A 13,549-nucleotide genomic window follows, 5' to 3' on the forward strand; every position below is an offset into this window, starting at 1 on the left:
GGAAGGCCCACCTCAATATCCTCCTGCAGTCTGGGAGAGTCTTTCCCCATGAGCTACCATGCCTTTTGGGCTCCAGCAAGCCCTGAGGTTGGGCTGCTCCTTTTTGTCTTTCCCACCTCTAGCAGCCCCTGGCTCTCCACAAGGAAATCTCTGACCAGGCTCACAGTGGAGTCAGACCGTCACGCAACAGCATAAAGCTGGACTAAATGCTTCCACCAAACAGGAAAGGCTCCAGTGCAGCTGAAGGGAACCAGCACCGGAGATCTGGATGCCCGTTCCAGGATCTGGCTGCCCAGCCTGCTCCAGGCTGGGCTGCAGAGCCAGACTTTCCCAGATGGAGGGCTGGACAGAAGGGACCCCAATCCTGCCCTGCATGGTGCCTCCCCTTTCTGTCCCTGCCACCCCTCAGCCCTTCCAGCAGGCTGACACCACAAGGGGGACTCTTCTGGGCCCCTCACACATGCACCTGCTCAGGTGCCCTCAACACAGAGCAGCCGGCCCTGCACTCTGTATTTGCCCCGAGCCACCACCAGCCAGCAGCACTGCTGTCCTGACTAGGATGTAACACTCCCTCACGGGCCAGGGCCTGCTCTGTGCCCTCCTGCAGCCCCAGACCTGCTCCTGCTCTTACCTGCTCTCCCAGAGACAGGTCCAGGAACTTGGACTGCAGCTGATGGCAGAATGCAAACACAAGTTCCTTCATCTAGGGAAAGGAAAAAGGAGAAGGGAATTACTCCATGAAAGGGAGCCAGTGGCAGAAACTCAAAGCAGTGTTTTGCAGTCACCAAAGGCAGTTCCCCAGGGAGGCCAAGGGATCGGCTCAGCACAACTTCTGCCTGCATCTTGCAGCCTAGAGGGGAATCTTTGTGCTGCTGAGAAGCCCCCTCCCAGCAGCAGAGACACCTCCTCAAATGCTTTAAGTGATCAGGATTAGGCAGCAGGCAAGCAACTAAAAGAGAAATGTGCACGCCAAACTATACTACTATTTTTATGTCCCAGCCAGGGAACGGGCATGGGCAGGGGGGGAGGAGCAGTACAGACACCATTACCTTTTTGTCCAGTTCAGCAGTCAAAAAGACTGTGGATGCAGACAGCTCTGTTGATGTCTTTTTCCTCTTCCCTGCCTTTCTTTCCCTCCACTTGTTGACAAGATCTTCTGGCTTGCAAGATGCAAACAACAAGCCAAAGATCTCCGTAGCTGTCAGCCAGACCCAGCTGTGAGGATACCACAGGTGAGACTGGACATGACCTGGGGGAAAGAAAACTTCTTTCAGCACAGGAGCTGGTCCTGCGAGAGCAGAAAAAGAACCAGGTCCCTCCAAGAATTACCACAGCATGTACTACAATAAAAAGGTGAAGGAAATGAACTTTGCTCATCTGCTCAGAACACAGTCAAAGACTTCCTAGCAACTCTATCCAGCCAAGCAGAGAGCGGCAAAAAGCTACAGGTAGCCACATGTCCCCACGGTGACCAGGTGTTCTTGAATGCATCCACAGCACTTCCAAACATCCAAAGATGGGGTCATTGCTGGAAAGTGATGGCAAGTGTGCAGAAAAAGTGGGCACGGCCCAAAAAGACACTTGCTCCAATCCTGGCTGACAAGTCATGTTTCTGCAGCAACCCTGGTCCCCTCAGGGACTCAGTGCCACAGCTCATCTGCCCATGATGTCTGGGGACTGGCTGCTGTGAGACTCGGGTGAAGTGGCCCCGCTGCAGATGGTCAGATCGAACCCCTGGATGGAGGCTGAGGATGCTTCAGAGAAGAGATGGAGTTGCCCTCTTGTCTCGCCTCTGTCCAAGCTGCACAGCACCAAGCAGTCCAGGATTTACAAGGGTTACCTCCTATCTCGCTAAAGGCGCCTGGCAGGCCGAACTCTTCGAAGACATTAACCAGCCAGACCCGGGCCTTCTGATAGCAGCAAATGAAGCAATTAAAAACAAGGCAACAAAATGCCAGTAAGCCAGCCTGACATTGTACAATCTCACTCATACGGAACTTGCTTGAATCAAATAACCTCCAGGCCTTAACATCCTGGCAGACACACAGTATTTACAGCACTATTACCATGTGTCATCGCCTGCTGGCTGGTATGTATGATCTCATCAAGAAAATCTCATCTTCCTAGGAGAACTGAGCGTTTTCATCCAAGAGGATGTAATTATGATCAAACACGCAATAGTTTGCAACTATTTGCTCTTCAGGTAATAGAAAATACTTCCCAGCAACTGAGACAGAGGGCGTGTTGTTTTCATCAGCCATGTAACCTTTTCCATTAACATCTTCTCTTTCACTGCCCAGTAAGTGCCACATATTAGCATTCTGCAGCACACAAATCTTGTACGATAAAGTTCAGTTGTTTATATTAGGGTGTGAAAACCCACATGGTACACAAAGAATCTTCCCTGTAACACAGCCATAATAATTCTTGATACTTACCCCAGATATTGCTCACAACGTCACTGTTCTTGGTTAACTGAATCAAGTTGCACTCTGTGATTAGCTTTGTTACCAGCACAAGAAAGCTGAATAGTAGCCTATCTGCAGCCTTCTCCTCCTCCTCTTCAGTTATCTAATAAAATCAGCAAGTCAAGAAAGATGCTTATGAGAACCTGAAGACAATGCCTATTTACTTTATAAATTTCAGACCAACCCTGCAAAGAAAGAGAAGACTGACTTGTACCCAATTCCCAAAAGAAACAGAAGAGGAGCAGCTCCACTAAAGCATCTCCTCTGGAGTCTGATCCTCTGCAGGAGAGATTATTACTACAATCATTAATGTTTTTTATACAGACGTTACTGTAACAAACTCTTAGGTTTCTAAATGCAAGCACATTACACACACAATGTATATAATTTATGTCTATACGTGTACTTGTGCACATTTGATTCTCATTATTAGAGCCAAGCTGAGCTCAGATTTGCCTGTGTCACCTGGGAAGCCCCACGTTGTTATGACAACACTGCGTACGATGTTTTACTAAATCGCCTTCAGGTCCTCATCCTGCCTGCAGTCACCAGCTGGCTTGATGTAACTAGTCAGTGTTTCACCTACGTGTCGCAGCACAGGGGGTGATTACACTGAATTTCTCCTCACTGCAGGTATTTTATTTTCATCTCTTGCCGATTTACATACCCTGATGCTCTCTGTTGTTCAGCATGTTGCCCTTGCACATTAGTGACATATGTGGCCACTCGAGCAGCCTTGTTATTCTGAGTTAATCATGTGCACTAAAAAGATTTTCCATAAAACAAAACCATAGTCTGAAGTACAGGAAGGGAACTCCTTTGAAAGTTAAAGCTGTAGATAACACTGAACAAAGCAGACAGTCACAAGCGATGCACTCCTGACCTTCCACGCTTACACAAATCTCTGCAGCTAGGAGACACATTTCCCAGTTAAACAGATGCTGTCAGTGTGATTGTCAGGCTGTTTTCCAACTAAACTGATACTAACCGATCCCAGTGATACCTGTGCACCCTGCCATTCTTTCTCATGTTTTTTCTTCTAACTCCACTTTAAACAAAAAACCAGAAGTCCCTTCTCTCCTGTCACCACAGGGAAGACCAGAAGCAGGGAAAGCTATCTCGACATACATACTGCGATATGCTGTCAACCCACCAAGTCATACAGGTAAAAACCAAAAGCCTGAGACTCGAGGGCTCTCTCAAGAACCCCTTCCACCCACAGAGATCTTAACAGAGGCCAGGGCAAGGAGCGATATATCTGCTGGTTACATAGTATGGCTGCAGGCCCAGGCCAGGTGGCTGCGCAAAGTTCCTTCGCCCCTTGTGCTGTGACACATGACATCAAATTTGGGCTTACAGACAAAAAATATGGTTCTAGGTCAGTGAGGTCCCCTTCAGAACAAATGTGTGTGTTTTGTGTCTGTTGGACAGTAGGTTCAACAGTTAAGTATCTCCCACACTTCTCTTTTTCCATTTTCTTAATTCTCCTTCCCCAAACCTCACGCATGGGAAAAATTACTTACGTCTTCAAATTTAATTGGGTTGATTTCTTTTTCAATCAAGGTGAGGACAGCTTCAAGCCGCCGTTCAAACATTACTCCCTCCACTTCAACAAACAAACCGCACGCCTGGGCAGCCAACCTCCTGTGTGAGCTCTGCCAACAGAAAGAATAGCACCCCTTGTTACATCTTGATAACCAAGTCCTGCAGCTCCCACGTGCAGGAGCTGGTAGCAACCCCTACTTTTGCCTGTAGCAACAGCATCTTAGGAGAAGCTGGTTTTCAGAGTACTATTGAAAAAGGAGATGCTGCGAGCTAGGGACAAAAGCGCCTGGCAGCACAAGTTATCCCTGAAAACAAACCCTAAAACTGAATGCTGAAAGGCCTTTTCCATCCCAGTTCCCAGCTGCAAAGCTCTGGGGCCTACTTCGCACTCTTTTATTCTTCACAACGCAACAGGCAGCTCACAGCTATAAACACAGAACTGAACATATTAGAGATGAAAAGGATGAAGTGTCGAAGAACACTTCCTCCACTAGTGCAGAGAGACAGAATGTGAGTCCTGTTTGAGAATAACTAAACACCCAGGCACCCAGATCAAAATGGGAGGCCTGCAAGACTAGGTTTGCCACCCTCCAGCGGCCAGTGACAGACTGAAACAAGTCTAAGCTAGAGACAGCACGAAAATCCAATTACTGGGATCCAAAGTTTTAAGGAATTTGCTCAAACTTTTAACCTGAACAAAGACTACACTTGGTGAAATACCTGACCCAAAAGAGGAACTGTTAGAAAGCAGCGCAATGCAGCTGGGAAGTCTGTAGGCTGACCTACAGCAGCAGCAGTTCCCCACATTTGTGCAGCTATATGAAGCTGTATCATTTCTTCCTCTTCCTCTTAGAATAAAGAGCCTTTATTCTAAACTGAGTCTTGCCCATGCTCCCTTCCTAAAATTACTAAGTCAGGCATAACTGAACCCACCAATCCACCAGACCTGGTATTAGCAATCTCTCACTTGCCCTAATCTTACTCAGCCCCCAGAGTCCAGACCTGGTCAGTGAAAAGACCAAAGAATACCTTCTTGCTGTGAAACCACTCTGTGACCAGCGAAAACATCAGATCTTGTTTTTCATTGCTTATCTTGCGGAGGAGAGATTTACACGTCAAAGCCGCCATCTTTTTGCATTTGGCAGAGTCATCATTTATCATCATCATACAAAGAGAGAGAAAAAACAGCCCGCAGTATTTGTGGAGGAGATCCTAGAAAGAAACAACCATTAACCAACCGCACATCCCCAAGGAGCTTCTGGCATTTAAAGGGGAAAAAAGGGGTATTTGTTGCACAGCATATAGGAACAACGTCAGTCTTGAGTGGGGTCCATGTCAAGGCAGGTGAACTGAAAGGACGGGATGATCCAGTTGTTGGAGCACAGAGGGAGCGTACAGCAGCCCCAGCCCTGCTCTGACTTGCTAACATGTCCCTGGGACAGCAACGCGAGTGTCAAACCTTAAAGGTCATTTTCATGCCTAACTCTCACTGAAACAGGCTTAAGTCCCTCAGCACTGCAGCAATCAGCCCAAAGGTCCTTCTCTCAGAGACAGCAGCTCTTTGCTACTTTACAGAGTTGCTGGGAATCAAGTTGAGATACTAAATCTAATCAGGCAGTGGTGAAGCACAGCTTACTGTGCAGAATTTCTCTTCCTTCCTCCTAAATTCTTGCTTGATTGCACTTCTCTCAGTCTCCTGAATTCTCACTCAAGCTCCAGCTGCAGAACTTTAAGGCAGCTAAGCATCTTGTGTATGTTACCCTGCATAGATGCACGGTTATTTTTTAGCTTTCAATTTTGATCCACCCCATTAAGAAGCCCTCCCTCGCCAGTCAGGCCAACAAAACATCACATATCAGTTCAGTCAACAACATCTCTCATGAATGTTAAAAAAACACCACAATTAGAAAACTCTAGACTTCACTTTCTATTCAGACCCCATTTCCTAAACTGGTTGTGTTTCTTCCTGGCATAAATCACCATCAGGTTTATCCAAACTCCAGCTGACAGAGCTTTATTTTACTTGCAGACTGAGCACATTAGATAAAGAAGTACTGCAGACTTTCCAGCATGTCATTTCTCTTCTGGAGCAAAGCCAGGTTCTTTGGAGATAAGTGAATGTTCTGCTCATGAGAAGAGATACTAGGAACTACCAAGTGCTCCCAAAATAAACTGCTCTGAAAATGCTGTTACTGCAACCCGCAGGAACTGCTCGATGCTTCGAACACCAAGGGGTGCTTGTTACCTGTGGGAACATGTCAAGGAGGTACGCAATCATCTCCAGTGCGGATTCCCTTCCAGTTTCATACTCATACCTGTGAGGAAATGATTAACGGTTAGGGCTGGGTTAATACTCTAGAAAGTTGCTAACAGTTTACAAGAATGGCCAATGCTAGAAACACACACTGACAGGGATCTTTCTACAACAGCTACCAGACCTGGTCTGATCCTTAGGAGAAGAACAGCAACAGGCCCATTGGCTCCATCTCCCAGAGAACGAGCACAGAGAGACAAACAGGTGAAAAATGGCTCCAGCCAACTTGAGTCAGCACAGCCGCGCTGTGGTATGGTGCTGGGGAACACGGTAAGCTACTGTCACCTTGAGCAAGGGAGGGGTCATGCTCAGAAGGAGGTTTTAGGCACACTGCTCCTGCCCAATTGGTGCAGTTGATCTCAGCTGTGCCTGCAACTGCAGTTGAGACCATTGCCATGGGACAGCAGTCATAAATGCACCTTCCCTTATTCTTTCTGGATTTTCTAGTTCACCTGGTTCACAGCCAGTGGAGCTGGTTAACCACTAAGTAAACAACAGAACCTCTGCTTACAAAGAGATAAAGAACAACAAAGCCAGCTGTGAAACAGGGAAGAGAAAAAGGGCTTGCTTTAGCAAACAGCTCATCTCTGAAAAAGGGAGGTGTTTTAGAGGTAGGAAAACCAAGACTTCAGCCACACCCTCCCCTCCTCATGAACAGCCCTCTGGCGCACAAGGTGGCCACTAAAGTCACATTTAATCAACAAGGTTCTGTTCCGACAGAGATGTCGGGAATATCAACTCACTCCATTTGTGCGAGCATGAAATCCAAATTGGGTTTCAGCTTGTCACCAAGGGGGTAGTCCAGAAGATATTTTAAGTAGATCTGGAAAGAAAACACAACGCCACAGAGAGGAGTTACAAGAAACACTCAGGAAAACTTGTCAAAAGATTATGAAGAAAACACAGTGATGGAGAAGCAAGTTTATGAGAATCATCACTTTCTCCTGCGTACGTAAGTTCCTGTTACACAAGGGGGCAACAACTGCTCTCAAGCTCCATGCCTGGAACAGGATCTGCAGGTTTTTGACAACTGCCAGATCAGTCTTTAGAGTACTAGTGCGATTTGCGCAGGCTTCTCTTACGAGAGATTCTGCATCCTTCAAAATTCATCCTGTAACTATGGAAATGCATTATTTGGTTGGGCACAGCTCCTGCTGCATCTGTATCCCAGTGCTTGAAATGAAGCAACCAATTCTGCCTTTTGGTTGCTTTTAGCTTGGAAAGGAGGAGGAAGTAGTGGGAAGGAATCATGGATTTGTGGCAAATTGTCTTCTGCTGGGATTCAGAAAAGCTCTTAGTTACATGGGCCTAAAAGCCTCTGAAGGAGGGACCATGTCACCGCTGCTGAGCAGCTCTCTGAAGGTACGCCATGGCAAGCAGTCTCACTGTAGGCAAGCAGTCTGCGATTCTGCTCGTCATCAGTCACAAGAACTAAAGCCAGCCAGGTAACAAGGGGACAAGGATTAGTAAGAAGGGGAAATGGGGTTAGGAAATGGTGCCTTATCAGGGCTAAGGCACATGTCTCTCAGAGCTGAGATGGCCACACTAAGCCCTCTAGCCTGTTGGACTGCTGTTAAGTAAAGTAAGATGAGAGACTTTCCATTCTACCAACCTGCCTGCACTGGACTCGCACCGGCTCACTCTGACCCGTGATGGCCAGCTGGGCAACCTTCTGCAGCACATCATCAATTTCGGGGACAATCAGCTTCCTGGATAAAATAGCCTAAAAATGTGAAAGCACAGCTGAAATCATGTTGTTTTGCTTGCACAGTCTGAGATGCAGTACTACAACCTGGGACGACACTGGTCTCAGGTGGTACACTAACATTGACTTTTTCACATCTTCAAACACAACCAGAGCAACTTAAAAAAAAAAAAAAAAAAAAAAGAAAGAAGTGGCTTACAAATCCATATTTTCTTTTGGAAGACACAGAATACCTGGTCTAATGATCAGGGATGTTGATTCTTTAGCAAAAACATCCTTAGACCCAAATACATCCTCATATGCATGTGCATAAAACAGCCCCCCAAACAATTTTAAACAGTGACTACAAGTCAAACAGGAAAGCTTTGCTGCTTTCCCCTCCCCATATAGCCTTAACAGCATTCTGTGGCCTGTTCCTGATGTGAGATCGTACAGCCTCTCGCTAAGAGGCAGAATCACTGCCATTCCAGTGGCTCACAGAACCCATACACCTGCTGCGCAGAAATACCTTGAGAAGGCCAAAGGCAGTCGCTTGGCGTGATGAATCATAAATGTCTTCTTCAGCAAAGCCAAGCAACACTTGGAGCTGTTTGCTTGTTATCTGACTCTTTGCATTCTTCACAAGTATTGTTACGCACTACAAAATCAAATTCCACATTGTCAATACACATGTGGCGCCATAAAAAAAACATAAGCCCACACCAAAGCCTGGCTGTTTACAGCACTTAGGTTTGAAAAGACAAACTGCTGTTCTGAAACATGCAGCTAACACTGTTCTCATCACATTTTGCTTTCAGCTGGCAATTCTGAGACAAAAACTGAACACAATCAAATACACAAATTCAGACTAGTCCTTGAAATGAGTAGGGGTGCTCACAGACATGAACCATGATGCCGGAACACAGCCAGGAAGAGGGGAAAATTCTTCTGGCATTGGCATTCAGCATGAATTACTCTAACTTTCTCTTGTGATCATAAAGCTGTAATTAATTCAGCAACACATTTAGAAGCCATCTACAGGAAGACACTGCACACCGTAGGAGTAGTTAATACCACTATTAATTGCCTCCTTCCCTTGTCTCACTTCAGCTGCAAGGGCTTACTCCAATGAATCATGGTAAAAGCAAGCTACTTAAGTACAAAATTGATGCCTCTCAAAAGACAGGGTGGTAACAAGACACTCTTTTAAGGAAGAAGGAAGGCAAATATGCTTCTATAAAAACGCTTCTTCAGATCCAAGCTGTGCATTTTGGGGGGGTAACTTTCTTTAAGTCTGCACTTGGGAAAGAATCAGCAAGGTCACATTTCCCTTGCTACCTTCTGATCTCCAGACTACCTCTCCAGGGACAGCTGCAGCAGGGATCTGCAGTTGAAAGAATCTCATTCTACAAAGTTAATCCTAGAGTAGAAAAGAGCAGAGCTTGGTCTGACTTACTTTGAAACAGCTCACAACCAGGTGGAAATTCTGGCCTTTGGCTACTCCTGTCTTGGCAAATTCTTTCAGCAAGAGGAAAAGTTGCTTGATCAGTGGCTCCAGATTCGTACTGACAGAAGGCAAAGGGAACTTTAAAATCCATACTAAGGACTGCAGAGCACCAGTTATCACCTGTCAGACAGAGCCAAAGGACAGCATGTGGGTACAATGACACTGACAGAACACTTTTCTCACTCTGTGGTCAGGCTATCTGCAACTGTGGTAAAAGGCAATTAGCTAACAAAATCAACCTCTTTCAAACAATTCATATGTAATACAAAGGGTTTCTCAGTTCTAAAAATACTTTCTGCCACTCCCTAATTCTCTGATTTTACTAGGTAAAGACATTAACACCATGTTGATTCAGCAGATGGCAGGAACTCTTTCTGAAGCAGAGGTGCCTTCAAGGCATAGAAGTTGCTCTGCTAAAAACTCAGGTCACCTGAAAGCCGTGCTCCAGGTATCTGATAGTGTATGAGGCATGCCTTCCATTCCCGGGAAACTCAAGGTTTAACAGATTTCCTCCTAGGCTCACTCAAACCCAAAGCTGCCCAAAAAGGAGGCTGGCTGTGGTGCTGAGAATAAAGACATTAGAGCTGGATCAGAAGAAACCACAATTGTGACAACACCGCTCCCAGCAGACACAGGACCTCACGAACCTCCTCATAGATAGCCTACGAAGTCTGCAAAGTCCTTGTACGAAAATGCTCCAGGAGAACTTGTCCATACTTGAACCTACAGCACTAGGGGCAGAGCATTCAGTCCTCCATCAGCCACAATCCTTCCTCTGCCTTGGGATATCATGTCCTCAAACCACTTAATCTGCACACCTAAGAAATCGGGTTTGAAAACTGGATGTCTTTCTCTTCTCTTGCAGATCAACTGCAAGATGACATTTGTGGGCAGGACCCTTCTTAGTAGAACAGACGGACTCCAGCTCAGAACTGTACCTTGACATCCATAGATTTCAGGCAGTCTATAAGCAGCTGAACGAAAGGGTCTAACATTTCCAAAGCATGCTCCTCAGAAGAATTTACTTTGGACCTCTTCAGGCTCATGTGCAGCAGCTGGCATAAAAAACACAGGACATTCATCTCAAAGTTAGGCTGGGACTCAAATAAGTCAAGTAAGGTCCCACATTGTTTCAGGTTATAGCAGAATTTACGCCATATCTCATTCTAATATCTGCAACAGGTTGAGTGCTTTTTATAGCTCTCTAAGAGGCACCATTGGAGTTACCACATGCAAAATAAAGTTAAGGCTAGTGGCTATGTTATTAACACAACATATCCAGAATACCTTCGTTTGGATACTCTTAACAAAAATTTTGACTGCAAAGCTTTGTATCTGAGGAGACCCTTACCCGAAGTCCTGAATCAACCAAGATATATGTGTTAGTCCTGCTGCTGACACGTGCTTTCTGCCCTCCTCTGGTGGGAGTGGGTTGGAGCAGGAGGCAGCTCTCTGGTTGCAGCCGAGGATCTGGAGGAGGGGCAACTTTTTTTCTGAAAAGGAGTGTATGGTAAAGGAGAATATTCATATTTCAGCCCTCTCCGCAACAAGCTTGCTCTTGGGAGTGAAGAGAGCTGGACCGTACTCAGCTGCTACCCACACAGCAAGCAAAAGCAGGTCACAGCCAGAACACAATGAAATAAAACAAACTTCAGAGCAGCATGACAGACGGGACTTTCAGACTTGAGAGCAATATCACTATTACAAAGATAACAAATGCATGCTGATTTGCATAACATCCCCACTTTTTTCTTCTCAGTGGGCAGACAAACTTTGGTAGTTCCTTCAAGCAAATATACCTCCTGCCACTGCCCGCTGCACTTCATTTACTGAGATTTACTTCAATTTCTGATAGCTTATAAAAACTGCTCCAAGAAGTCTGCAAACAGCAGTCAGATCCCAGAGCAAGCTGGCCTACATAACATAGGAAATGCAAGACACCCAGACCCAGCTCTCAGCAGTGACACCACCAGATGCAGAGGAAATCTGATGGTTCTCCCTGACTTCTGCACCAGCACCAAAGTGATAGTGACAGACCACAGTTTCTCTTGTTCCTGACCCCATGAAGATGTCCAGGAACCCAAGCAGTTTGTAGCTCGCTTCTAAATACTGCCCCTTGTCCCTTCATCCAAACACCCAAATGGATATACCAGCTTACCAGATGGTGAAAAAGCTTTACTGAAGGCCTGAGCACTTGCAAAAGTAGACTCCCATGAGTTCAGCAAGTGCTCACTCCCATTTCCAAGCTTTCTCCTTGCCCCCTGACTGCCCAAATAATTCACTAACATTGAAAACAAAAGGCAAATGAAAGCAAGGAAACCCTCATACATTTGATCATTTGATCAGTTAGATTTCACAGCTGCCATTTCTGCAAGCTAACCTCCCAATTGATAACAGATCATCTGGATAACATCCTGGAACTCACTTGGCCTTCTCAGTGAGCAGAGGCAAGTTTTCACTGATGAGACCGTGACTGAGGAGGAGAAGAGATTCTGCGTTCATGTCTGAATTGAAGATCAGCCCTGCCATGATGTGACGCAGCGCCTCATGCACCTTCCGGACTATCTTCAAGCTCGTGGTGCTCTCCAGAATCTGCAAAGGCACAACCATGAGAGTCAGGAGGGCAACACGAGGACAGTGATTTGCCATCCATATTCAGAAATAATGGGAAAAGCCAGAACAATTCCTCCCTCATCACCTGCTGCCTTAAGTCCCCAGCTCACTACATGAACAGTATCCCATTGCCTCAGCTCTGCCCCAGCATCCCTCCCTTTCTCTCCAGCCTCTTCTCAGACTCCAGCCAGTTCACCTATCACGACCAGGACACTCCAGAGCTCATGAGTAAACCAGGGCTCCATTTCTGCCTGAGCTTGCACTCTACTCCAAAAAAAAAATGCATCTCTGAAAAGGCAATTATTGCACATGGACAGAGCCTGAACACATTTTGGTGACATCTCCTTCATGCACAAAATATCAAACCACAGAGCAGGCTTCCAGGACTTTGGAGCTCCAGAGTAAATGGCATTAACAAGAGTTGGCAGAGGGAGAGGGCATGGAGAACTCATAGTGGGATGTTGCCTCTCTAGGAGGGGGAAGCTTCCCAGAACACCATTTGCTACCCTGGACATCAATAGCTAAGTCTCATTTTATGAGCTGGGTGCATACTGCCTTCCAAAAGAAAAATGGGAAGCCAAACAGGGATTATATAGGAAATGTCACAGTAGCCACCTGGAGGCTCTAGAGTTTCTTTTAGACCATACAGAACTGAGAGCACTCAGAGTTAAGAAAGACTCTGGCTGACTTTTCTTACCTCTTTCAGTGGCAGAATAAGTTTTGTCACTTGGCCCTTTCCTATGAACTTTCCAAGAATTTCATAGGAATCGTAGCTCTTGTTCTTGCGTGCTTCCATGACCTTGGAGACAATTCCCTTCACTTCCTTCTCTTCAGCTACGTTCCCAAACAACTCTTGGTTGAAAATCTTTGGAAATCAGGCAAGAGAAGTGAATGAGAGGAGCAGAAAAGCAGAGCCAGATTCCTCCAGTACCAGCAGAATAACACTATTTTTCCCCCACTCACAGAAAAAACAATTCTCCAGGTTTCCCACAAATCATGTCTACCTTTCCTTTGTCAACATAAAACACCCCAGTTTGACAGGTAACACCCCTGATGAAGAAGCTGTTCTCACACCCCTCTGTGTGTGATTCATTCAAATATACCCCATGTAGGTGGCCAGCTGAGCTACTGGGCTCCCTGGACCGCATTGACTAGCTGTCTGTTGACTGGCTCAGCCATTTAGAGTACAGGGAAACATAGTTAGCTATCTTAATCTCAAATCCATTCCCTCTCAGGGTGCAGGGCTTAGGATACAGCTCCAGAGATACTTTTCTACTCTACAAGGAGTCTGCTGATGCCTCAGTAGAAAACAGTCTCCTTCCTTTGCAGTACACACACAATCAGCCCCATTTGCCACCAAGTCCAAGACAATCTACGCAACACCTTCTCCACCCAGAGCCTGCTCCAGGCACTTCATG

At 46.1% G+C, this 13,549-nt stretch overlaps 1 protein-coding gene across 4 annotated transcripts in view; it reads right to left on the bottom strand.

Moving 5' to 3' along the window:
* UTP20 (UTP20 small subunit processome component) overlaps positions 1–13,549 on the bottom strand; it is a 65,684-nt gene that overhangs the window by 3,997 nt on the left and 48,138 nt on the right. For 2 of the 4 annotated variants that reach the window (XM_082308633.1, XM_082308632.1), the window contains 14 exons: positions 12,829–12,996; positions 11,944–12,110; positions 10,870–11,011; positions 10,457–10,573; positions 9,468–9,638; positions 8,541–8,669; positions 7,940–8,050; positions 7,071–7,150; positions 6,259–6,328; positions 5,043–5,225; positions 3,992–4,123; positions 2,439–2,571; positions 1,050–1,249; positions 632–703 (listed from right to left, as the gene is read on the bottom strand). In XM_082308633.1, the coding sequence (XP_082164759.1) occupies positions 632–703; positions 1,050–1,249; positions 2,439–2,571; positions 3,992–4,123; positions 5,043–5,225; positions 6,259–6,328; positions 7,071–7,150; positions 7,940–8,050; positions 8,541–8,669; positions 9,468–9,638; positions 10,457–10,573; positions 10,870–11,011; positions 11,944–12,110; positions 12,829–12,996 (1,875 nt within the window). Of the gene's footprint in view, positions 1–631; positions 704–1,049; positions 1,250–2,438; positions 2,572–3,991; positions 4,124–5,042; positions 5,226–6,258; positions 6,329–6,789; positions 6,811–7,070; positions 7,151–7,939; positions 8,051–8,540; positions 8,670–9,467; positions 9,639–10,456; positions 10,574–10,869; positions 11,012–11,943; positions 12,111–12,828; positions 12,997–13,549 lie in introns of those variants that run through there. The other 2 variants (XM_082308634.1, XM_082308635.1) reach the window with 2 other exon arrangements.

This window comes from Platalea leucorodia (assembly GCF_965183815.1).
Source record: "Platalea leucorodia genome assembly, chromosome: 4".
NCBI classification, from domain to species: Eukaryota; Metazoa; Chordata; class Aves; order Pelecaniformes; family Threskiornithidae; genus Platalea; species Platalea leucorodia.